At 40.8% G+C, this 27,799-nt stretch overlaps 1 protein-coding gene and 1 pseudogene across 11 annotated transcripts in view; both read right to left on the bottom strand.

The window, feature by feature from the left end:
* Positions 1-26,083, bottom strand: part of CASK (calcium/calmodulin dependent serine protein kinase) — a 389,604-nt gene extending 363,521 nt beyond the window's left edge. For all 11 annotated transcript variants that reach the window (XM_049704817.1, XM_004281357.2, XM_004281355.3 and 8 more), the window contains exon 1: positions 25,944-26,083. In XM_049704817.1, the coding sequence (XP_049560774.1) occupies positions 25,944-26,002 (59 nt within the window). In that variant the 5' untranslated portion in view covers positions 26,003-26,083. The remainder of the gene's footprint in view (positions 1-25,943) is intronic.
* On the bottom strand, positions 22,420-22,514 carry LOC117197262 (uncharacterized; annotated as a pseudogene).
* Positions 26,084-27,799: the final 1,716 nt, after the last annotated feature.

Raw genomic sequence — 27,799 nt, forward strand, 5'->3', positions numbered from 1 at the left:
CAAGTGATTGTTCCACAAGTGCTATAAATTAATGTGTCTGAATGCTAAAGGACCTTAGTTTTAAAATGAACAAAAAAAATATATGCAAGCAGAGTTAGAAAATTTCAAGTTATAAATCAAAACCTTCTGGCTAGATGAGAAGATAAAAGCTTCTTTCAAAAACACAGCTACCTGCCAAAGATAAAAGCACTAGATATATCCTGTTGTCTAATCCATCCTCCTACTTGGCTAATGTGGATAGAAAAGCATCAGTAACTTTCTAAAAGCCACTCTACACAAGGGGTAAGCCATAGCATACCTTTGACACTGGGCATATACACCCTCAACCAGGAGACGTATGCTAGAAGCTGTGATATTAACAGCTTTCTCCCTTGCTATTACTGTACACAATGGGCACCATCTGAGATGATTTAGAGAATCATACAAGCAAAAACAGAATATGTAAAATACACTGAATATTCTGTTGTACAAAGTTATCTGTGTACCGCTACCTAATACACTCTACTAGATTATTCCAAAGTGGAAGTATAATTTTCTGAGGAAAATGTTGAAGAAATAAAAGTTGTAGCACAACATAAAAATGAAATTTTGCATGATCTTCAAGATCAGCTACATGGAAATCAGAATGCTATAGACTGAATGTTTGCATTCCCCTAAAATTCATATGTTGAAACCTAATCCCCTATGTGATGATACTTGGAGGTAGAGCTTTTGGGAGATGATTAGGTCATGAGGGTAGAACCCTCATGAATGGAATTAGTGCCCTTATAAAGGAAACCCCAGAGAGCTCTCTCTCCCCTTCTGTCTTGTGAGTACATAGCGAGAAGATGGCCACAGGAAGCAGGCCCTCGCCAGACACGGAATCTGCCAGCACCTTGACCTTGGATTTCCCAGCCTCCAGAACTATGAGAAATAAATGTTTGTTGCTTAAACCACCTAGTTTATGGTATTTTTGTTATAGCAGCCTGAACGGACTATGGCAGAGGGCAAATTTTTCATCATAAGTATATACCAATAAATACCATAAATCCCACCCTCAACCCGGCCCCAACTTCTGCCCAGGAGGCCTTCATCTTCTTCTGGGCTAGCTGAGTCCATGTTTTGTGTGTGTGTGTGTGTGTGTGTGTGTGTGTGTGTGTGTTTGTGTAAATATCAAATTCCTAACCAAATACTCAAATATTTAATATTTCTGAAGTCTTAGTGCTACCTAAGCAAACAAAACTGGGTATGATACATCTGTATATTTCCAAGATAAATGCATTTACATAGTCTACACATATCCTAAACAGACATAGAGCGAAATATCAAAACAATGTACCAAGTTGAGGAATCACCTTGGATTCAAAAGGGGCAGTAGGGGGCTTCCCTGGTGGCGCAGTGGTTGAGAATCTGCCTGCCAATGCACGGGACACGAGTTCAAGCCCTGGTCTGGGAAGATCCCACATGCCACGGAGCAACTGGGCCCGTGAGCCACAATTACTGAGCCTGCGCGTCTGGAGCCTGTGCTCTGCAACAAGAGAGGCCACGATAGTGAGAGGCCCGCGCGCACCGCGATGAAGAGTGGCCCCCGCTTGCCACAACTAGAGAAAGCCCTCGCACAGAAACGAAGACCCAACACAGCCATAAATAAATAAATAAATAAAGCAAACTGTCAACAAGTAAAAATAAATAAACACTATAAAAAAAGGGGGCAGTAAGCAATACAGGGTGTGTGGATACAAGGGAGTTGTTGAGATCAGGGCCATTTTACCCTTTTCAGTAAACCATAAGATATTTATTTTCATGCATCAGGCACAGCAGGCTCAGCAAATACTGAATTAAAAGCTTAACAAGTCTTTTTGAGACTTTCACAAAGCAGTGATATCTTTCTAATTAGTTTAAGCCATGTCTCTGAAGGCATCAAAAACAAAATCATATCTACTGAAATCATCAATCCATTACAAATACCACTTTTCCTCAGCTAATTCTAGGTGAAGAAATGTAACTCAAAAGATAGAAACCCAAAGCAGTAACAACATCAATCTCTAGTAATATTCTTCTATCTGAGAAATGTCAATACTTCTCAAATTCACATAAAACATCACAACCTTCAATGTCTTATTTCCCATTTCACTTTTCTCTTCTATCCTGGAACGAAAAGTATGATAAAACTCTGACACAAGGATTCCAATTTAGCCATCTGCCAATAGATCACAAAGCCATCTGAAGTTTTAGACTACACAGCAGCCACAGGTAACTCCAGATGGTCTGAAAAACTTGGGGACACTTGCTGCATGTGCTCTGCTATGCTTTCTAGTGAAAACTCCCAATAAGCTAAAACTGGGAGAGGGGAAAAGAGCCTGCAGTTGGTACTTCCCAGGGCAAGGGAAGAAAACAGCTTTAAGAGAGTAAGGCTCCAGCTGAAACAAATCTCCCCTGTTGGGTGGTTGTTGGGTGGTTGTTTGCTTTAATACAATGCTGATGAGTCACTTTGAAGTGACTTATAATACAAATAAATGTTGGGAAGATTAAACAGAGCCTATCAAACCAAACAATAATATTTTGAAAGTAAAATTCATATAGTGGTCCTTTAAAGAGAAAACATTTTAAAATGTAAAACCAGCATAAATACCACTGTATAATAAAACTTACCATTAGTAACATTTGCTACATAGCAGTTTAATATTAATCCCATATTTTCCATATAATACTTGGAAGCTTAGTGCTTCCACAGCCTCAAACAGTATTAGGCTCAGTATTTCACTAACTGACCTAATGCTATGGCCCAGGAAAAAACAATAATTGCACTAAGAGAGGTCAACTTATTCCAGAGAAAGGCTTACACGAAACAACCATAATTCAAAGGACTGAGGAATTATCAGAAAGAATTTCCCAGCAGAAACTGGTAAAATAGATGTGGGCAAATCACACTTTCAAGTTTGACAGTACCTGTAGAACTTTGCTTAATTCCTTCCTTGTTGGTATACCTTTTATTAATAAACTAGTTATTAACTGTTTATGTTTATAAGCTGCTTAATAAACTACTTTACGGCTTCCCTGGTGGTGCAGTGGTTGAGAGTCTGCCTGCCGATGCAGGGGACACGGGTTCGTGCCCTGGTCTGGGAAGATCCCACGTGCCGCGGAGCGCCTGGGCCCGTGAGCCATGGCCGCTGAGCCTGCGCGTCCGGAGCCTGTGCTCCGCAACAGGAGAGGCCACAACAGTGAGAGGCCTGCGTACCGCAAAAATTAAATAAATAAATAAATAAACTACTTTAACCCACTATTATCCAAATACAGAGACCAGCTGCCCCTTCAAATCACCATTTGGGGCAGGGCCAGGGTTCTAAAAGGGGTTTCTTGACAAATACCCACTTCTTGCTAACTCTGTTCTTACGCAATTTCCCAGTTCTCTTTTTCTCTTTCTCTCTCTCTCTGTGTGTGTGTGTGTGTGTGTGTGTGTGTGTGTGTGTGTGTGTGTGTGTGTGTGTGTGTGTGTGTGTGTGTGTGTGTGTGTGTGTGTGTGTGTGTGTGTGTGTGTGTGTGTGTGTAACATCCCACTCTATTCACTACCTGCCCTGCCCCAACCCAAGGATGATACTGACCTTCCACTCCCAAGATTAGACTAACTGTTGAGAACTAGAAATGGCACTTCTCATCAGTCACTTTTATGAAAACACTTGTTATACTAGAAAAACTGGCACATTATTTGAGGATTAAAAAAAATCTATTTAGATCTTAACTTCATACTAAAAAACAAAATAAATTTCAGATAAATCAAAGAGTTAAATATAAGGAATCAAAACAAAGAGACAGATGCAGGTGAATTTCCACATGACTCCCAGGAACAGAAGGACTTTCTAAGCATCAAAACAATTACAGAAATAACAAAGGAAAGTACTGACACAGTTTGACTATGGCAGAAGCTCTCCTAATCAACCTCTACTTAACCAATTTCGCAGACTGACCCATTCCCCAGCCGCTGTGTAGAAACCTAATGAATGCCCACAGCACGGTGATTGCTCAAGGCTAACAGGCTACTGTGTGGCACACCTGCCTATGAGCTCTACAAATTAAGTTGCCTACTTACCAAGAGTTATTTATGTGTTCCTCTTTATGCTAGTTGTGTACATGTTACTATAATTCTTAATTATATGTCACATCCATTGGAGGTGAGTGCAAAACGAGAGGAACCGGCTATAAAGACCAGATAAAGGTGATGCTGAATTAAATGTGGGTGACAAACCTGCAAAAGACTGTGGGGGGGATCTGTAAAATACCTGAAAGGATTCTGCATCGATTACAGCTCATTAAGGCATCACTCCACTTTAAAGAATCTAAAACTAGAAATCACTGATGATGAATTTTGGATGAGATGTAAAAAAGAAATATATAGATTTTTAATCAGACTCATATCCAAAGAAAAGCAGCCCAAGATAAAAGAATTAGCTACTTAATGTATATTCTGAAGCTTTAATGTTGAAGACACATAAACTTTTTTAGGATACCCCTTCCTATTAAGCAGACCAGCTATGAGATCTAATCACACCAAATAAAGAGGCTTCTTGTGTATGACCGTCAGTTTCCACACATCCAAACTCATCAGAAGCAGAATGAAAAACTAAACTTGAAAAATATTTGAAAGACAATGGACATATATACACTATCAAATGTAAAACAGATAGCTAGTGGGAAGCAGCCACGTAGCACAGGGAGATCAGCTCGGTGCTTTGTGACCACCTAGAGGGGTGGGATAGGGAGGGTGGAAGGGAGATGCAAGAGGGAGGAGATATGGGGATATATGTATATGTATAGCTGATTCACTTTGTTATAAAGCAGAAACTAACACACCATTGTAAAGCAATTATACTCCAATAAAGATGTTAAAAAAAGGAAAGAAAATGATATAGGTTAATATGTTTGATATATAAAGTTTAGATAAATTAGCAAGAAGAACACTGGGCAACTAATAGGAAAATGGGGGAAAAACCCAAATGGCCAATTTATAGAAGGAATACAAAAAATTAAACATGAGGAAAATGAATGCTTTCATTGGTTATCAAAAAGACAAAATAGTTCAATGAGCTAACATTTTTGCCCATCAGGTCAATAAAACTTAAGCAATTAGCATGTTCGATGTTGCCAAATGCACAATGCAACAGTTAGGGATACCATTTGCTGCTAAAAGAAGACATTCTGGTAGAACCCTTCCAGAAATCAATCAGGCAACCTATGTCAAGAGGCTTAAAAAATGTCTCTATCCTTTGACCAGGCAATTATATTTCTACATGCCATTCTTAGAAAATAATCTGAAATCTGAATAAAGCTTTGGCAATAAGATACTCTTCAAAGTGTTATTTATTATAATATTTTAAAATTTGAGAAAAAAACCTTTCAACAAAAATTACTGTGTCAGGCACTAAAGATGAACTGGAAAAAAAAAAAACAGTCCCAGCCCTCTTTGAGTTTAGAGCCTTTTGGCAAAGGGAAACAAATTAAACAAGTAATTATCTCAAGTCCAACAACAGGGGAATTATCAAGTAAATTACGAGACATCCAAATGATGAGATGATACACAGCCATCAGAAATTATTTATAATGAATTATCAAGGACATGAAGAAGTACTTATACTAAAGGAAAAGCTATCAAATTATAAATGGGTATAAAAATATATTGAAAATCTAAGAAGGGGAGCAGGACTTCTGATGGCAGGTACTAGCAATCCTAGGTACAAGCGGGGTCTGTGGCATTTTAACTTGGGGCTGCTTCCATTACCCCCACTACAACCTGTGGCATTGTAGCTCTGGGGACACTGACACTGCCATTAAAGGGAGCTGACCTGATTTGGAGCTCCAATGGAAAGCCCCAAGCCTGCAGCATTGTCGAAAACAATAGGGATCATTAGCAAACAAACATCACAGCTGCCTAAGCCTAGAATACTGGTTGGGGCAAATGAGACATCAACCAAATACGTAAAACGGAGCTCTGGAGAATGAGACAACCATATGGGGCTTAAAGCTCTGACATATTCTTGGGGTTCTGGAAGGTTGGATGCATGTGAGGCCTTGCATTAGATGCACTGTGGACAAGGAATGAGCAAGGATCAAGGAAAGAGGAGAGCTTCCCAGCTTATCTACCAGAAGGATTTCACTGTTTAAGTTTGAATTTCTGTACAAGAAGAAAGTAAAAGCCAAGGCAAACTGGTACACTGCCTGAACTTTGAAGGCGTGGACTGGGGCACACATTCAAAGTCCATGCATCTAATAACCCTACTATACTTCAGACATTATATAAGTGCTAGAGATATAAAGTCTCTGGTTCCTGCCTTTGAGAAGCTCATATTCTAATCATGGAACCAGGTGTCCAAGAAGTAATTAGAAATCTAAGAAAAAGAGGGTTTCAAGGGACGGAGGGGCTTTTGATTAAACATGGCTAACTGAATATAAGCATCTGTCTACCTCCCTTCAGAAGCCATGATAGTGAAGAATTAGGAAAGATATAAACCAACAAGATCGAGAAATTGGGAGAGAATCTGACAGTAAAAGAGAGAGGTCCACAAAATTTAAGATGAAAAGCCTTTGAAAAAGAGGTAACTGACTTGGTTGTATCTTTCTTCTTTCTACCAAGTACCTCCAGTGGGGCCATCTAAACTGAAGCAAGTAATACGCTAGTCCATTCCTGAGGGCCTTAGAAAAGCAGAAGGTAAAAGTTCAAGAATTGACGCTTCCATGGACATCTGAAGGAAAGAGGAATTTAATTTTTTAAAAAAAGGGAGGGGGGGAATCCTTTAAAAGAGCAGTAAGATTCTCAGATTCTTTCACCTCAACCAGAGCATCAGGCAACTGCCTTTTCTCCACACAACAGAAGATTTTCTGGAGAGGATGAACCAGAGGCCCCAAACTCAGGAACACCGGCCATAACTGAGAACAGAAATGGGATGCTTTACTGAAAACAAGAAGTAAAAATCTGCAAGCCAATGGTGAAAGATCCAGCCCTTTCCAGACTGGGCTTCTGAATACTAAATTCGAGCTTATTACACCCAAATCCCCTCCCACAAGAGATTCAAGGAGTCCTAAGTAGAAAAACTGACTGGCTTAAGGAAAAAAAAAACTTCACAGTTAGTTCCTCATAAATACCCAGGTTTCCCCCAGTCATACCACAGGGAAGGCCATCAGTCAACAAGCCCCACTCATGTACACTGAGTTTCCAGTCAACTATTCCATAACAGAAACAACCTCCTCTACTAGCTTGAGGGATACCTCTAACATGAAAGATACCAAGACTAAGAAACGGGAAAAGAAACTCAGTAAAAAACAGACAAGATGAGGAAGATATAATTCACATATCATAAAGTTCACCCTTTTAAAGCATACAATTCAGTTTTTAGTATATTCACAAAGATGTGTCTCGATCAGTAAGCACTATCTAATTACAGAACATTTTAATAATCTCAGAAAGAAACTCCACACCCATTAGCAGTCACTCCCCATCCTCTCCCTCCCCCTCAGCCCCTGGCAACCACTAATCCAGTTTCTGTCTCCACAGATTTGCCCATTCTGGACATTTCATATAAATGAAATCATACAATATGTGGTCTTTTCCGTCTGGCTTCTTCCACTTAGCATAACGTTTTCAAGGTTCAGCCTTATGGTAGCACATATCAGCACTTCATTTCTTATTTCTTTTATGGCTGAATAATATTCCACTGTGTACAACTACCACATTTATCCATTCATCAGTCAATGAACATCTGGGTTGTTTCCACCTTTTGGCTATTATGAATAATGCTGCTATGGACATTGATGTACAAGTTTTTGTGTGAATATATGTTTTCAATTTTCCTTGGTATATATCTAAGAGTGGAATTCTGAGTTGTAGAACCTATATTTAACTTTCTGAGGAACTGCAAGAGTGTTTTCCACAGTGGCTGCACCATTTTACATTTCCATCAGCAATGTATGAGAGATCCAATTTCTCCACATCCTCACCAACATTTGTTATTGTCTGTCTTTCTGATTCTAGCCATCCTAGTGCATGTTTAGTCTCACTGTGGTTTAAGTTAAGTCTCATTAAGTCGTCTTATTGTATTAAGTCTCACTGTGGTTTTGATTTGCACTTCCCTAATGACTAACGATGTTGAGCACCTTTTCATGTTTATGGGCCATTTGTAAATCTTCTTTGGAGAAATGTCTAATCAATGAATTTTAAATTTTATTTAACTTTAAATAGCCACATCTGGCCAGTGGCTAGAGTATTAGGCAGATGGCAGAATTTAGCATCTGGTCCCTTACCTTTGCTCAAGGTCAGGTGGGACTGCCTAGGTGACTGAAGGTCAATCCCAGCTTCATACCTCAATCTGGATGCCCCAGATGGAACTAGGAGTGAGGCAGCAAGGAGGGAGGAAAGGGAAATTGGTGCAATACCTGGAAGGAGGACGTACTTGGCACAGAGCCTGGCTCTCAAAACTTACTGTTGATGATGAAAGCAACTCATATTTATTGAGCACTTGCAAGGTGCCAGGAACTGTGCTTTATACCCCGTCTCATTTAGTCGTTAAAACAATCCTATCAGGTAGATTCTACTGTATCCATTTTACAAATGAGGAAGCAGTTTTAGACAGATCAGGTAAGCAAGCATTAGTAATTTTACTCACCATAAAATTCTCCATTCCATTTCAACCTTAGAAATGTCTTTTCTTCATCTAGTTTAATTATAACAACAATCTGACAGCTCTCAATAGGGAAGCTAAGTGTTATTCAGGATTCCATCATTATGTTCAGCATATACTGTACAATTCTATATCTGCTAACCTATCCCAAAGGGACATTATGAGAATTAGATGGTTTTTGAAGCAGCAAAATATTAGCACTAAATGAAAATCTGAACTCCTGACTTCGTGCATTAATGGGTCAGATTTTATCTTTTCTAATGTGTTTGGCTACGTCCTCCCCTTCTTTGAATTGGTTCAACAACTATATAATGAACATTGACTATGTGCCAGACGCTGTCCTAGGTGTAGAGATACAGCACTGGCTATGACAGCCATGAATCCTGACCTAATGAAGCTTAAAAGATATATTAAAGAAATATATATTAAAGAAATATATGGTTTTAAAAGCTTCAATAAGTTTATGTCACATGGAGGCCTTGTTGCAGTGTCTATTTCATAATGAACCTTACCCCTGCAGCATAAGTACCCTTAAATGACACTCTCTGCCTACTAAGAAATTCTGAGTCTGAACATTATAGCCTTTAAAATGCCTTAAAATCCACACATTTGGCAGAACTACGGCAGTTGCTTCTAGGGAAGTAGCACCCAGCTCCCAAGCACGGCCAGCTGCCAAGGAACAAAAGGAATTATTAAAGCTTACCTTCAGCTCCGCAGGGCTGTCCGAGACTCTTATGCACACCAAGGGAGAACAACACAGCCAGAGTCACCAGAGCACTTCTCTTGCCTAAAGTGTGGTGTGATTTCCCAAGCTTTCATCACCACCCACCCCGACCCCTATTTCAGGTAGATAAAACAGAAATGATGAGGTTGTTCAGATGATTCGTGTGGGTGGCTATTGTGCTGACTGGGACAATAAGGCTGCAGAACACTGCTCCCGTTTAAAGAGTTCACATTTTATTCATCACTATAAATAACAATTTAGGTTTTAAAACACTGCATTTCCACACTACATTGTACAAAACAGTAAAGCTCAAGTTCTCCTGTACATGGGTTGCTTTTGACAATAGACCTAAGTAGCCACACTCTGAGGGCTGGCCGTTGCCTGACCCTCCCTCCTTGTACCTTGCCTCTGCGATGAGTAAGCAGGGCAAAAGGTATGAATTAACTTGAATGGGAAAGCCTAAATGAAAGGTCTAACTCAATCATTTCCAGTCTCAAGCTCACTATTTCCTATGTCTTACCCAGCATCCCCTACCAAAGTAGTCAACCCAAGTTGACTGAAAGAAATCACGGACCCAAGAAACTCACCAATAATATAGCTCAGAATCATTCAGCCAACTCATGTTTCCTGACTTAAAACATCAGTCACGTACAACCAGGGAGTCACAGCTGCAAAAACAACACTTTCGCCTGCTCTTACTAAAAGAACTAATGGAGACTGGGAGAAAGCCCCTCCCCCTTTTTCACTTCCTTCAGTGGTGTGGGTAGCGAGAAAGATTCCAAGTGCATCAATAAGAACAACACTGAAATTCAGTTCTTGTATTTTATATGACACTGACCACCAATTACCTTAAAGCCTGAGAGTAAGTACAAAAGAATACTGAGGGTGCATTATGATAGTCCAACTAAGGATAGAAATAGCCATCATTGGTTATGGGAAGACTAATGAAAACTCACCCAGTAAACATCCTAAGATTACCCACAATATTCATTATCTATGTGCTCATAAACATCCTTGTGAGTTACAAGTGACTAAAGCACTCCAGGCCAAGGATAAAAATTTTCCGGATGGGATGGTGCTATTTCAGTGGCTTAGAGTACACCAAACAGCTCCCATGAATACCTAAACTTAGCATTCACAAAGTGGGTTTTCTCTTGGGGAAGTAAAAAGGCAGCAAGAATTGGGAGAAATGAAGACTATAGTAGATAATTAAGTTAGGTTACACTAGAGTACAGCAAAACCAAGGACATACCAGTGCAAAATCAGTGAGGAAATGTCACAGAATTGTTAAACAGGCTACCACTAATACCAAACATAGAAGGAAAGGGCACAGTAGTATATTATTTTCATTCACAAGTCTCTAGTCACTGAGTAATAATTTGATATCAGAGAGCAATGGGTTTATAGAAATAATAGGGTCAGGTGTAAAGGCAAAAAAAATAGCTGTTTGCCTATTGATTTCAGATATTTGTAGTTCAGTGTTATGGGCAAGAAAACAGTACGACTAAGGCTTCAACTTGGGCAGGGATCAGCAAACTTTTTGTGTTAAAGGCCAGAAAGTAAATATTTTAGGTTTTGCAGACCATATGGTCTCTGCTACAACTACTCAACTCTGCCCTTGTAGTGTGAAAGCAGCCACAGACATTATTTAAATGAATGAGTGTGACTGTATTCCAGAAAAACTTTATTTACAAAAGCAGACAGTGGGCCTATTTGGCCCACGGGCCATAGTTTATTGAGCTCTGATCTAGAGTTCTAAATCAATGGTTCTCTAACTTTAGTGGGCCTCAGAATCCCTTGGAGAACTGTTAAAATGGAGATTGCTGGGCCCTACCCCCAGAGCTTCTGATCTATATGGCTGGGGCCCGAGAATCTGCACTTCTAACAAATTCCCACGTGATACTGCTTTTGCTGGTCAGGGTGAGGACCACACTTTGAGAACCACTGCTGTAGACCTCACTACTAAACAGGGAGTTCAACATTTTAAGTAGCTGCTGAAGTTCACACCAGATTGGCCACAAAAATTTGTCACTTGTAGTAAGTTCCAAACTTCAAAGCTCAAATAAAATTAAGTAATTTAAAGAAAAGCAAGGGGAAACACACTAGTCAAGATTTTTTCTTCACTTTGACTTCAGTGTAAACATTACCCCATCGGTAAAATACACACAATTCTTCCTCAAATCTCTTTATTCAACATTTTTCACCCAACACGTTCTAAGTCCTATAAAGATTTGAGAAGTATTAAGCTCTAGAAATCAAACAAGAAAATAAAATCAGTTTTAAAGACAACGGTAAATGACTCTTGCAAAATCAAAAAATATTTGACAAAGCCCATTTCTAATTAGAAGTGCCTCATTTCAAAATAATACATGTAAGGTAGTTTAAGATTTTTGAAGAACTGTGTCATTTTATGTTCATAAGGATCAAATGAGGTAGATAATATAGCCTTTACTAACCTTCTTTTACAAGATGAAGAAACTGAGGAAAACAAACCAAATGCTGATTTGTCACAATTAAAATTTTTTCCTTAAAATACTATTTTTCCTAGTAAGTTTTAAACTGCACTAAACAAATCCAACTTGTACATGTCTTTCCAGGACTATGTCTATGAATGTGTCTTCATGGGGAAAAATATCATTCTAATAAGATCTTCAAGTCCATATTCACATTCATGGGGCTAATGCTGAAGCCATCCAGGCAGGTCTAACCAAGAAGCCTGAACTTTAATCAGATGGCAATTTAAAGCACGCTCTACCTTTAGTGCAAGTGGGTCACAGATTATGGAAGTGTAGTGATCCCTTCCCAGCAGTACAATAGAAACACTCAGCAATGGGAGAAATACTATTAATGGAGATAATCCAAAAAGTAGAGCAGCAAGCCTAGAATCTCCCTCTCCAGATTCCCAAGCTCTTTCTGCAACAGTGATAATGTATTCATTTGAATAGATATTTACACAAATCATGTTTACATCCATTTTAAGAGGGAAATGTTTTTAAAAAAGAAAAAAAAGGAAATAAATATAATCTACAATACGTATGGTCAGTAGACGTTTTTTCCATTCTTATTAGCATGCTTTTAAAAGTATTACATATGTTGATTATAATGTGAGATAATTACATTCTCACTTTAACCTGTGATCTGAATACTCCCGTAACAATTTTTTTAAATTTACATGAAATATAATTAAAGAAAGTCCTTAGTGAAAACGCCTTCTTATTTGTTTTACAAGTATCTATTTTACAAGTGACTAAAGAAAAAATTATTAAAGATAATCTCAAATTCAATGCCAGATATTACTGCTGGGACAAAAATCCAGTTAAGACAATATTAAACCTAAGAAGACCAGTAAAGATTCTACATAAATAAAAACTCACCATTCTGCTTCTGAACTAATGGCTCAGATGGAATTCAGCAAAAACTTCTAACCTAAATAACGTAATATAAGTAATAATGTCCACAGATTATCATAGGAAGAGATGCCTTTTACTGTCCTCTGAAGCCAACCTAAGAAGTATTTTCATCAAAGTAAGCGGTCTAAATAGATTCCAACATGATCATTCTTCCACTTGACAATGTAACATGATCTAGTAGATGAAATGCTGTTCTGTAAATGTAGGTAATTTAGATTCAGTGCCCAATCGTATCGGAGACTACAACTTTAGAATCTTTCCACCTCATTTTGCTTGTGTTTAAGAGGTGGACACTGCTGCCTTAATAAAATTTTGAGAAGTTACATAAAAGAACACTATAATATCCATAAATCCTATATATGGCTGTTTCCTAAATATATATTCTGGGATTCTCCTTGTCTCAGTTTTGAAATTTCACATTATGAACAGTTAATTCACCTTTCATATATCCAAATGCAAAGACAAAAGCAGATACAAAATTCCCTCTTTTAACATAATCTTTGGAGCTTTTCTTAACACTGCAAAATTAGAACAGTCTTGCAAACAAATTATGTAAATCTATAAGCTCAAAGAATGCTATCTTTCCTATGTACATAAGAGGCAATGACAGTTTTTTTAAGCCACAAAGCACTCTAAATAGTGTATGTTTACTACCACAAAATGTATCGAGTGAAATGAATTTCAGATACAAAATAGAATTTGAAGTTTTATTTACACTACACACCCTAATCCCAAATAATGACTCTAGCAAGGGCTCTTGGTGAAGTCATAAAATATACATAGATGGCACATCACAACTTTCCAATTAGGGATGGAGATTTAGCTAATGTTTCCCCTAACTTTATTAAAGCTAATATTTAAAAAAATCTTCCATTTCTGACAATTTCTAGTATGTTCTCAACTCTGCTTTCATCCATTCTACAGGCAATAAGCAAGAATGAAGGAAACAGTTATTTTCAGGCACTCCACATTTATACTGCCTCCAGTCAGACAATCTTAGAAGAATTTTAATGGGTTTCTTCCCCTTTAACCAAGGATCAAAAAGAGAATCCAAAAGCAGTAAAAACAAACAAAACAAACAAAAAACCCTAAATGTACAGTACTTCCCCATTTAACAGTGAAAACAGTTCGGTGGACCAGTCTTAATATCTTTATATTTTGGTAGAAACAATCTACCTACTATGGGGCTACTGAGACCACTGAAAGAACAACCCAACCTTGAGGGTAAACAAGAATGGGAACTGGGGCTTCCCTGGTGGCGCAGTGGTTGAGAGTCCGCCTGCCGATGCAGGGGACACGGGTTCGTGCCCCGGTCCAGGAAGATCCCACATGCTGCGGAGCGGCTGGTCCCGTGAACCATGGCCGCTGAGCCTGCGCGTCCGGAGCCTGTGCTCCGCAACCGGAGAGGCCACAACAGTGAGAGGCCCGCATACCACAAAAAAAAAAAAAAAAAAAAAAAGAATGGGAACGGGACAGTCAGCTCCAGTTTCATTTTTAATCTACAACAGGATCAGCAAACTACAGGCCAAGGGCCAAATCTAGCCCACCACTTATTTTTGTAAATAAAGTTTTATTGGAACACAGCCACACATTTGTTTTCACATGGTTGTCTTCACACTACAACGGCAGAGTTGAGTAGCTGTGACAGACTTGTGGCTCGTCAAGCCTAAAATATTTACTATCTGGTAGTTTACAGATAGTTTGCCAACCCTTGTTCTACAACATCTAAAACTGTTGAAAATCAGTATAAATATGTCCGTGAGATAAAAGGTTGACCAACAACCCATAAAATTTGCTTTATGTCACAGTGTGTAGAACAGACTCTGTAGGCAAGCTGTGACAGTACTCCCCTGATTAAAAAGCATCTAACTGGGCTTCCCTGGTGGTGCAGTGGTTAAGAATCCACCTGTCAATGTAGGGGACACGGGTTCGAGCCCTGGTCCGGGAGGATCCCATGTGCTGCAGAGCAGCTAGCCCGTGCACCACAACTGCTGAGCCTGCGCTCTAGGGCCCGCGAGCCACAACTACTGAAGCCCTCGCACCTAGAGCCCATGCTCCGCAACAAGAGAAGCCAGCGCAATGGGAAGCCTGCGCACCACAACAAAGAGTAGCTCCCACTTGCCACAACTGGAGAAAGCCCGCGTGCAGCAACGAAGACCCAATACAGCCAAAAATAAAAACAAATAAATAAATTAATTTTTTTTAAAAAGCATTCTAACCCTCACAGACTGCTGGTGGGAATGTAAAATGGTACAGACCCTTTGGAAAACAGTTTGGCATTCCTCAAAAAGTCAAAGAGAGTTACCATTTGACCCAGCAGTTCCACTCCTAAGTATAAACCCAAGAGAAATAAAAACAAAACTTGTACGTGAATGCCCATAGCAGGATTAATTATAATAGCCAAAAGATGTAAACCACCCAAATGGCCCATCAATTGACAAATGGATCAACAAATGTGGTCTAGCCACACAACAGGATATTATTGGGCCTTAAAAAAGGAATGAAGTGCTGATACATCTACAACCTGGATGAACCTTGAAAATATTATGCTTAGAAAAAGAAGCCAGTCACAAAAGACATGTTGTACGATTCCATTTGCATGAAATGTCCAGAATAGGTACATCTGCGGAGACAGAAAGTAGATTAGTCATTACCTGGGGTAGGGAAGGATGGGGAGTAAGAGTTAAAATATACAGGGTTTCTTTTGGGGGGTGATGAGAATGTTCAAAAATTTACTATGGTCACCATGCACAACCCTGTGACTATACTAAAAACCACTGAATTGTACACTTTAAACGGGTGAACTGTATGGTATGTGAATTATATCTCAAAAAGGTGTTACCCAAAACAAGGTGTTCTATTAATCTGCTAAAACATCTAAAATCAGAATATTAGAGTGTTATATGTAGGAATACCTCTTAAAAGACAACCAGTCTCTGCTTATACTAAATGACAAGCAGTGTAACAGTACTGAAGAGCAGGCACTTAGACCACGTATACTCAGGTGCAAATCCCCACATTGCCCCTATTATTGCCACTTTGCCCAGGGCAAGTTACTAATCTCTTTATTCCTCAGTTTTCTCATCTGTAAAATGGGGAGGGGGGCGACTGCCTCAAAAGGAAGGTCTGTGGCCAAAGTTAAATTAGAAAAATATAAAGAATTTAACACCATGTCCAGCACATAATGAGCACTCAAACCACAGGATCTGAGAACAACAACAAATTCCTAGTTGTCCCTGAAAACTTTAGCTTTATACTTATTGTTTGAATTTTTTATATGTTACCTGTGTCACCAAAACTAAAATAGGAGCTGTGAACCTAAAACTGCTCTAAAGAATAAGGATTATTAATTTAAAAACTAAAATAGGGTGAACATTTTCAAAAACTTTAAGATTTCTTTTATTTTCCCTACCTGTATTCCTCTACTCCCTTTTCTAAATGAGACAGGCCTAAAAAGATTAAATAAGTTACCTAAGAAACTTGAGATCATTCAAGCCCCACCTCCTTTGTAAAGATTTCCCCAATTTCCTTCTCCTACTAGGTGGTCACAGTCTCTGGATTGCTCACTTAACACACTCTCCTTCAACTCCTGACTGAGTACTTACTATGTGTCAGTTGCCAAGTTATGCTGAGGATACTAGATGAACAAGTCAGATGCGACCCTGACCTTAACAGGACTTAAGTCTAGTTAGATTAGGTTTTAACTGTTTGTCAAATTCTCTCATGGACCGAGAGGTCCTTGAAGCCAGAGAACTAGGGTATTTGGTGAATAATAATGATAATGGCAATTTAAATAACAACCTTTAGACATTTTACATATACCATGTTATTCAATCCGCACAACACCCCTGCAAGGTATATGCTATCACAACCATTTTACATATAAAGAAACTGAGGCTCAGAGAGGTTAACTAACTTGCCCAGGCCCACACAGCTAGAAATGAATGCATAAATGAAAAAAATGAATGAATGTTAATTAGCACCACTAACAGTTTTACACACATGGTAGAAAAGAATGTTCATTTCACCATATTATTTATGTAATAGAGCCTGTGTTTAGCACTGAGAAAGTGCACATTTGGAAATTGTTGAAACTTATCTACATAGCTGCCAAAAGTAATTTGAGTATCTCAGAGACATTCTAGAAATAAAAAATACTTATGCTGCACTTCACAATCACTAATCCATGCAAATGGCTCATGAAGCAGCCATCTTCATTCCTTCTATAAATAAGCAGAAAATGGTGACAATGTACCCAAAGGTTACCAGATCAGATCTTAGGGGGATGCCTTACAAGCTACAAAGCACTGTGGATCCATATGTTTGGGGGAAAGTAGGTACCAAGCTGAATACAGATTCAACATAGTATATTTTGGATATTATTAAACTACAGAGAGAGAGAGAGAGAACACAATCATCATTCTTAACTGTAAATGATTCAAATATTCAAAACAAAGATAACAAAGTTAAACAACCTATATCAAAAGAAATAAAAAAGAGAATGTGTAACAGAATACAAGAAGTTGAAATGAAATACTATGCACTTAGATACAAAGAAACTGGCTTAAGTGCAACAAAATAATTGTTTCTTATTGTGAGTGGATGTGGACAACTAAAAAAAGCCAATGAACAAATTTAGCTGTGGGGGGCGGTGATGGAGGGAAGAGGGATGTGAAAGGGGAGGAGAGTTCTACAATTTCTGGTCCCAACTGGGACCAGAAACCTTGAGGCAAGGAAGAATTCAGTTCCCTATAGGTGAGGGATTTAATAAAAGAACAATGGTTTGACAAATATCAAGAACTTAAAAGTATCTAAAATTTACTGTCATTTCATTAAAGGTATCCATTTAATTGAAAGTTATGCACCAAGCTTGGGAATCAAAAAGACCTAATTTTAGGAAAGCCAAATGGTTTTCCCTAAAAGCCAGCCATCAGAATCTGCAAAACACAATTCTAGTGAAAAAAAATGTACTCCTTTTTTTTTAACCCTAAATATGTTGGTGTTGAGATAGAATCACGGAGAGACAGTATAATATTACCAACATCCACAGAAATGAAGCGAGAATCTCACTTTTTAGTCACACCATGATGGAATATTAAACATTATATTCATTTTGATAGATGTTTTAAATTGCCTCTGTTATAGATAAGCCTTTTCTTGGTCCTCAATCAGTGTGCTGGCATTTTACATTATTGATCTGCCCAACCTCGAGACTTCTGTGATGTCCAGCTATCCCGATTCTTCTAACTCTGTGAGTTATACTCCAAACCACAACACCTCCCCCCCACCGAGCTCCATCACCCCCAAGAACTCATTCATTCATAGTTTAACTTCCACACAGTTGATTCCCAAATATTCACTATCATTCCAGACCTCTCCCCCAAACTCCACCCGTATATTTCCAGCAATGATCACTTAGAAATGGTCTGCACTCAATTCAAAGACAAAGTACCAATCCATATCATGGAATACTGGGCAGCAGGCTAAGGGGAGACAGAGTTAGACAGATATATAGATGGATATGGAAAGGCCATCAGATACACTATTTTCAATGTAAAATGAATATTTCAGTTTTTTTTAACAAAAAACTCCCAGAAAGGTTGTACAAAAACTGGACAATGGTTACCTCTGGAGAACAGAGCTATGGATGGTGGGAGAAAGGAGAGAGATTCACTATTTACCTTTGCAGCATCTATATTTTAAAATTCATTTTATAATTTTATAAAAACTAGTTAATTAATTTTAAAAAGTAATGGGGGCTTCCCTGGTGGCGCAGTGGTTGAGAGTCCGCCTGCCGATGCAGGGGACACGGGTTTGTGCCCCGGTCTGGGAAGATCCCACATGCCGCGGAGCAGCTAGGCCCGTGAGCCATGGCCGCTGAGCCTGCGCGTCCGGAGCCTGTGCTCCGCAACGGGAAAGGCCACAACAGTGAGAGGCCCGCGTACCGCAAAAAAAAAAGTAATGGAATATTATTAAATCTCAAAATTGGAAACACATATGAACTTTAAGTCAAAACTATCTTCCCAAGCGAAATCTCCCCAGTATAGAAAGTCAAAGAGAGACTCTCCTATGCTGACTTGGGCTCTATAACCAATCATAGCGTAACACAGTCAGCCCTCCACCGGGTTCTGTATTCGCATATTCAACCAACTGTGGATTGAAAATATTCGAAAAAAATTCCAGAAAGTTCCAAAAAGCAAAACTTGAATTTGCCTCTCGGCATCTACTTACATAGAATTTACATTGTATTAGGTATTATAAGTAATCCAGAGATGACTTAAAGTATAAGAGAGGATGTGCATTAGTTACATGCAAATACTATGCCATTATATATAAGGGACTTGAGCATCCACGAATTTTGGTATTAGTGTGTGGGGGGGAGAGGGATCCTAAAACCAATCCCCTCACAGATACCAAGGGACTGGCCATCAGGGTAATTACATTTTACTCAGTTGAAAGATGGGATACCAAGATAAATGGGTGACTCTGAGAGAGAAAGGAGAGCAGGTCCTTTAGCACCTTGAACCCTGCAGTATAAATCCAATGCCATATTTGATGGTTTAGAATCTGCATTCTCAGATGCAACTAAAAAATAAAACCAAAAATGTGAGAGCTGTACACCCCATCAGCTTGTGGCTGCAGTTAGGTACCTGCTCTGCAGCAGTAACTCAGTCACTTGATTACTTAGGTGTGCAGTGTTGGCAGGCAGCTGAGATGCTCACCACTCAGCAGCTGTGGTTCAGGACACAGTTTTCAGAGTCAGAGAAAACAATTTCACTATTTTTATCACAGGATATAGGAATAACTACCCTGTGGAAACAACTCCACCCCACTCCCAACAAACACCTATCTCTGAAACCTCATTACTTCTGGTTTGGCAAGTTAGGAGTAATCAATCAACTATTCTGTCTGTTGGGGCAGGGAAATTGGAAGGAAAAAGCTGGAGAGTAAAAGGGGTGGAGAAAGTTCCAAAACAAATTATATTTTGGATGGATGGTCAAGATTCTACGTTTCCATGCATAAACTTATCAGTTTGGTGGCAAACACTGGTATTTCATTAGAGAGAAAGACAAAAAGAACACAATAGATGAGACAATGAACCGTAGTATGGAACCTCTACTGAAGAGGTAAGAAATTTAACCAGAAAGTTGAACAATTAAAATTTGCAGTAAATAGGGAATTCCCTGGCAGTCCAGTGGTTAGCACTCCACGCTTCCACTGCAGCGTGCCCGAGTTCAATTGCTGGTCAGGGAACTAAGATCCCACAAGCCGTGTGGCACGGCCAAGAAAAAAATTTTTGCAGTAAATAAACTCTGAAAATGAAGACATATGCCTTATTTTAAGGAAACTCACTGCAGCATTTTCACAACTGGAATCAACAGCAGAATGCAGCATGAAATGAACGGACCTTAGAACTGGTAGGATTCCCATGTGATCTTGGGCAAGTTACTCACCCCCCTCTGAATCTCAGTGTTTTCTGTAAAATGGGAACAATGAAAGGAGATAACATATGTAAAATGCCTCATATTAGAAGGCATAAATGGCAACTCCCCTTACGAAGTAGGCATGTTAAGTTATAAAAGATTTTTTTTTTACTTGTGGACAATCTATGTCAAAGTTCCTTTAAACTGCTTCTGCCACATTTAAAATGTGAAAACATTTACAAAAATGCAATAATTCAACGACAATCTCAAAAAGTTAGGTACACTTGCTTCTTTAATTTATTGAGTAGAGCTGTAACTGGAGATGGCTGAAAAAAATTTCAATTTAAAGGAAATATCCAGAAACACAAGGGACATTAGAGAGATGTAGTATGGCAGGTGAAACTGTTGCAGATACAAGGGGAAAATGGAAAGGGGTGAACTGCATGTGTCAAGGCCATAGAACACGTCAGTCATGGAAGGTAAGGGAATCACAGGAAGCATTTATGAAGACAATGTGCAAACCACACTTCAGGAACTCCAAGTCCTAACGCAGTCTGTAAAAAGCGTACGTGAAGATACTCTGAGAAGGTTGTGCACAGGCAGAAAAGCAACTGAGTGGCTCAGTTCCCTCCAAAGTGGTCCCGGAATCAAACTCCATCATCAGGAATCAACACTGCTTACCTCCTTCCAGTAAGGCCTGCCCCACAGCTTGGATCATCCTGGGGCACCAGCACTTTAGCTGGTGACTGTGTTTCTTTTCCCTTGTTACATGACTGTCACTCTGATCAAGCACTTCTTTCGTGGAACATATACTCATTTCTGGAAAAATCTTGGTTCCTTCAGGCTCACATTTGACCTTTTCCTAACATTAAAAACTCGTTTACCTGGGGCTTTCCCTGGTGGCGCAGTGGTTGAGAGTCCACCTGCCGATGCAGGGGACACGGGTTCGTGCCCCAGTCCAGGAAGATCCCACGTGCCGCGGAGCGGCTGGGCCCATGAGCCATGGCCGCTGGGCCTGCGCATCCGGAGCCTGTGCTCCGCAACGGGAGCGGCCACAGCAGTGAGAGGCCCGCGTACCGCAAAAAAAAAAAAAAACTCGTTTACCTACCATGTCTAGCTAAAATTCCCAGGGAAGGTGTTCCAACATGACGTAACACTCCCCCCTGTGGTACTAGAAACCCAAATCACTGGGCAAATCAATATATGTGAAAGCCATAGTAATTGGGACAAATTAGCAAAGCTGAATTTTTCTCTATGCTAAATTATATATTTTACATATTATTAATCTGGTATTTACATAAAGGCTGCATTTAACTCAATTCTCTGGCAAACAGCATTACTGGAATTGCAAGTATGAGATTTAAAGTATATAAGCAACTTAACTATACCCTTTTAATAGAGTGTATGTCCAAACACAATCCATACTAAACTGATAGATTTCTTAATATTAAATTAAGTCATTATAGTAGACAGCCATCATCAACTGTTATTGAAGCAATCCTTGTTCTGATTGTCATCAGACAATCACCATATTAGCATTAGATGAGTGTCATAAATCAATGTGAATCTTAAAAGACCCAAAAAAATCAAAGCCAAACATAGGCTGAAACAAAATTCTTATACAATAAGACTCAGGAACACAATGTAGAGAAAAAAAAAAATCCACGTCTTGGTCTTTTGGCTTCAATACTTCCCCCAAAACATTTATTCTAGTTTTTAAAAACCGTAAGCCTCTGAAAAGCCAGTCCCAAAATATTACATACATAACCTAAGTTTTAAACCAATGACTCTCAATCATAGCTGCACATGAGAATCACTTCGAGAGCGTTAAAAAAAAAAAATACCAATGACCAGGACCCACTTCCAGAGATTCTGATTTCATTGCTCTGACACAAGGCCCTTGAATTGATCTTTTTAAAAGCTCCCCTGGTGATTCTAATATGCAGCCAGGTGGAGAACCACTACTTTAATACAGCCTTTTGGGACAATAATTGCTCTGAGGTTGATAAACATGCTTTTTGCCTTTTAATGAGATTTTATTAAAACTACTCAATTCATTCCATAGCTAATGAGCAACTGTTACATTGCAGGTACTGTGTTAAGAGAAAGATGTGTAAGATATATTCCCTGCCCTCAAGAAGCTCCCTGTTAGCTAGGTAGAGAGACCCATAAATAAGTAACTGTAATTAAATATGATAAGTGCTCTTGAGGTGTAAGCAAATACAGCATGCCTCACAAACTTGCATGTCATCCTTGAGCAGGGGTCATGCTGCATCATTCCAATTTTAGTTTATGTCCTACCAAAGCAGGAAAGTCAGAAGTTACAGGTTACTAAATACTGAGGCAAATATTCAGCCTACACAAGGCGAAAAGTGTGCATTTTGCTACTCTCTCTCACAGAAACTGCTGTACCATGAAGGTAGGCATTTCTGTGGTTTAATTTGGATGAATCATTCTAAAATTTCCTTCGTGTAATATTACTGATTATGCACTTGCCTATAAAACCATCAATTTGCAAAAGATACAGTAAATGCTTAGGACCATAAAAATTAGCTGATTACCTCTATTTGCATAATACCTTTCCTTTCCAGTAATTGCTACATTTGCTAAGACAAGAAGTTTTAGGACAATGACAGCATTGGAGATTTGTCTCAGTCTCTTGAAAGACGTTACATGGGAAAATGTCATGGAAACAATAGGCATTCAAGGACCATTTGTAAGACTTTCAAAAATAAAAAGCACAGGGGAAAAGAGTTTAAATTTTTTTTAAAAAGATATGGCATCCTCCCAATATTCATAATGGATCAGGCACCCGATTCCCTGTAAGTTAATGGATGAGTGAGTGAGTAGATAAGTAGTGAGGCAGGTGAGTGTGTGGTCAACTGATGGTAAAAAGGTGAAATCCATTTTAAAGCACTTCAGTGAAAATTTAAACCTGTTAAGCCCTAGGGGTCAAAAACAACTTGTGATGCTAATTTGTTATAAAAGAAAAATCACAATTCCAGAGAACCTGGATAGAAATCAACCAGGTTTTCAGTACAAGTGAGGGCTTTCTGTTTAAATCCAGAGTTGAACAAATTCTGAGTTAAAATGCATGCTGTCAGAGATGCTGTAAGAAAATCTCAAGTGAATTTCAATTTCCAGATCAATATATGCTGAGACAATTTACCGGAGAAAACCTTCAACCTTTACACAGGGTGAGGAACACTATCATTACATTCTCTGCCACAAAGGCTACCTTGAATTCATTATTTCACGGAATGACATATTATAAGCGGCACTGGCCAAGTCAGATTTTGTAGGATACGAATGAGAGTTCACGTTCGCAGTAGTTAAGATAGCCATAGAGGAACTATCACCTCAAAATTAGCTTGCTCCCCATCCTTATGCAGCTCTGAAGCAACAGAGGAGATGAATCTAGTCCTACCAGAGGCGTTTCCTGAAAATATTCTATCAATTATAAGTCAGCAGAATACTGACTGAGCTAATGTGACGCTGACCACTTCTTTTCGATATCCAAAGAGTCACATCATCACTCTTTCAGACCTCAAGGAATCAGAACTAGTTACTAACATTGATTCAATGATGCCTATTTTCCGTTATCACAACAGAATTAACATTTTAATCTCACATTTTCCGATTATGACTCTGCTGGCTCATTTAAATCAAATATAACTAAGACACAACAAACATCATTCCCCCCATGCACACACACACACACATAATTATTTGGGGGCTTTGGGGAAACATCTAATTTACCTTCACTGGGTGCCAAGAATGAAGAAACCAAGGAGATTTTTTTTGACATATTTGTCTCTCTAGAACTGTGCTATTCACATATGGCTATTGAGCACTTGAAATGTGGCTAATCCAAATGAGGAACTGAATTTTTCATTTTATTTAATTTTAATTTTAATTTAGAAAGATACTTGATTCAGTTACTAGAAAACTTTTAGGTATGTTTAGAACAACTTGGGTATGTGAATCTACTTTTGCAAATGCAAATTTTATGAAACTTAAATACAGAACAAGTATTTACGATGACAATTTAGCTTAGTGTCAGAATTGAGATGTGTGGTTAGTGTAAAATACACATTGGATTTTGAAGAGTAAGTATGAAAGAAAGGATGTAAAATAGCTCACTAATGATTTCTATACTGACTACATGCTGAAGTGATAATAGTCTGGATCTACTGGGTAAAAGAAAATATTTTATTAAAATTAATTGCACCCACTTGCTTTTAATCTTTTTAATGTGGCTATTAGAAATTTTACATATATAAAATTACATATGGGGCTCACATTATATATTTTTTGGACCACTCTGCTTTAGAGCACTTCCACAACCACTTTACCAGGGCGCATTTGGATATCCTTCTTCCAGTAGACAGGCTGGTCATGTAACAATGGGGCAAGGAGTAACACCTCCTTGTATCAACTGGGTCTGAGGAAAGTGTGTAGCAAGCTCTACCCACAATTTCACCATGTGAGGAGACACTGTAATACCCCAGCATGAAAGGAAAATAATAAGTTATCAGCACTTAAACAAATTGAAATCCAGTACTGCAGACAACTTAAAAGAGATAGAGCCAACTGCTCTAAGGTCTTGCTATCATTTCCCAACTGCGGACCTTAAAATAGACGATAAAGCACCGCTTCCAAAAAGAGGCAAAATATTTCAACGGTAGCTATCTAGTAATCCTTAATAACTAAGCAAAAATTTCTCTTAAATCTTATCTCCTCAACTTCTAAAGCCACAGAATACACGCTGAACTAGGAAATCAACTTCAGATCGCCAGCATTTCCCTCACAAGCAAATTAGCAGGATTGTGCACTTGGAATACTGTTTGACAAGAATGAAAAGGAAACTATTCAAAACAGATTTAAGGAATGGACAATTAGATAAGGAACTGCAGATTTAATTCTCAATCAGCACTGTGATTAATCTGATTCCCTGCTTTTCCCTAGTGTAATTATACAACACAGATGAAAGGATGAGCATTTGGACTGTCAGTTCTATATTCTGGACCAGCCCGGTGACTCAAAGCAGACGGCGCTACCACGCTAAGCACCATCCCAACAACAGTCGAGGGAAGCCTCGAACACTGATTTAACAGTCATTGCATAACGAGGCATTAAAAATTCGGAAACCCCCAACTCTTTCCACGTTGGTCTACACCAGGTGAAAAATTTGCTGAAACTGAACGCACCCCGTCTTAAATGGCCCCCTCCAATCCGGGCATGGGGTGAACACAAAGGCATCTATCTAATACCCTGCACAATAGACACACACCCCACAATTTAAAACCCTGGACGTTCTTTCTCTATCTCTCCACGGAAGCAAAGGAAATGCAAGCTGCTCTTTTCGTTAATGGTCTGTGGTACACGCAAGGTAACAATAAGCCCAACTGTTCCCAGGAAGCAACTATAAAATTGGCTCTGCCACGTCCCTGTGCAACCGTCAGATAAAATGCCGACAGGAGATTTCAGCCAGCCCCACGCCTCATGGGGTGGCCAACCTCGGCTCATCGGCCTCCACGGATCGCCGAGAAGCCCCCAGACAACCACCCCGCGGGGGGTCCAGGTACACGTCTATAAATACTCCCGGGTGAGGAGGACGAGGGAGGAGGGGGGGCAGGGCAGGGGGCAGGCCCCGGGCGGGTGCGTGCGGGTGCGGGAGGACCCAGGCATCACTGAAATGCATTTTCCCACACTCCCGCTCCCTCGCGTGGAGACTTACTTGCCGATCACCTCGCACAGCTCGTACACATCCTCGAACAGCACGTCGTCGTCGGCCATGGTCCGGAGGGGACAGTGGCCGCAGCGTGGAGGGCTCCGAAAACGGGGGTGGGGGCGCCAAAGAGCTCAGTGCCCGGCCCCTGGCTCGCCTCCTCCCCTCAGGACCCGCGAGCCCTCGGTGCCGAGGACACTCGAGCGGGGCGGCGAGGCCCGGAGACTGCGGCGCCTTCCTCTGCGGGCGACCGCCCCGGCGCGGGCGGCAGGGCCGGGGCGCTGGAGCGAGGGCGGCCCGGGCCCGGCGCCGCCCGCCCGCCCGCTGCTCCTCGCGCTGCTCGGGCCGCGCTGCCCGGCGTGCGGATCCTCGGGGACCGCGCGGCGCCTCGCTCTCCTCTCGTCAGCCCGCGCGGGCCGCGAGGCCGCGACCGCTCCCTCGGTCGAGGCAGGCTCCGGCGCGGCGCGGGGCAGCTCGGGCTACAGGGGGGGCCGCGGCAGGACCATGGAGGGAAGATCGCCGCGGAGGGAGGTGGCGGCGGCAGATCGGCGCTGGGGACCAGGAGGCGGCGGCAGAGACGCTCCCTCCTCCTTCTCCTCCTTCTGCCGCCGCCGCCCGCCCGCCTGGGAGTGGGAGGGGGCTTCGCGGGACTGGCTCTCTGTGCGGGCGGGAGCCGCGGCCGCCGCCTTCAGCTCCTCCTCCGCCGCCTCGGCCGCCGACCAGCTCGCGAGCCCCGAGCACCCTCCTCGCGCACACGAGCCCTCCTCCCACTCCGGCCGCACGGCTTCCAGAACCACAGGCCCCGCCCACTCCAGCCCGTCGGGAGGCGGTGGCCCAGGGAAAGAGCCCGGGCAGAGCGGCGCATGCGCCCGCCGCGGGCCACGTCACGGCAAACCGGCGGGCGCCGGGAATCTAGAAGGGGCGGGGGGCTGAGGCACGCGGGCGGCATCTGCTTAGGCGGGGGCGGGGCGGGGTCGTCACCCCCGCGACCAAGCAGCGGAAGGGGTCGGGGACAAAAGGCTTGCGACCGAACGCACTTCCTTGGCTCTCTGAGGCGAGAGGCTCGGAAGCCCGGCCGCTCCCTCCTTTTGTAACCAAGAGAAGCCTTTCCCAGTTTCTGCTGGGGGAGGAGGCTGGGAAAGGGTCCTAATGAATGGGAAAGCAAGAACAGAGGCGGCGAGGTTGTCACTCCAGATCTCGCTAGGCGGCTGATGCTTTTAGTGCCACTGTCACTCTTTAATGAAAACGAGGGCTGTGGATGAAGTGTTGTCCACCTACAAGAAAAGGACCAAACAAAAACTGTCCAGGAAGATGTGCAACAACAAATGGCAATTTACAGAGACAGCTTCTCCCGCATTCTGCCCCAAACTCAAATATCTATCCAGCGCCTACACCCACTAGAGACAGCCTAGAGAGAGGTCAGGAAAGCAGGGTCATACAGAGACTTTAAACCCCTTTGTACATTGCCCCCTCCCAAATTCCCACTACCTACTCTGCTCCTTTTACTCCCTACGAATGTTAGGCATGTCAGGATAAAAATGCAACTAGAGGGAGTGTATGGTACAGGGTCAGCCAGGGAGTGAGGTTATGGGTGTTGCCGCTGTGTTAGTTGTATTCAATATGAAGATTTCTGTTCAACTGAGCATGTGCGGAATAAGCCAACGCCATCAGACAGGTATATGCCTCAGTTGAGGACCAATAAAAAGAAAAAGAAGGTCTTTGTTCCTCTGCACAGCAGAAGTGCCCGATTAGTTCATAAATCAGCTTCTAGAAATCATCTGGTAAAATTCTCAGTACGGTAATTAAAACAAAAAGAAGAAGAGAAAGAAAGAAAGAAAAAAGATAGTATTTACCAAAGAGTGTGA

The sequence above is a fragment of the Orcinus orca genome, chromosome X (genome assembly GCF_937001465.1).
Source record: "Orcinus orca chromosome X, mOrcOrc1.1, whole genome shotgun sequence".
In the NCBI taxonomy this organism is placed as follows: Eukaryota; Metazoa; Chordata; class Mammalia; order Artiodactyla; family Delphinidae; genus Orcinus; species Orcinus orca.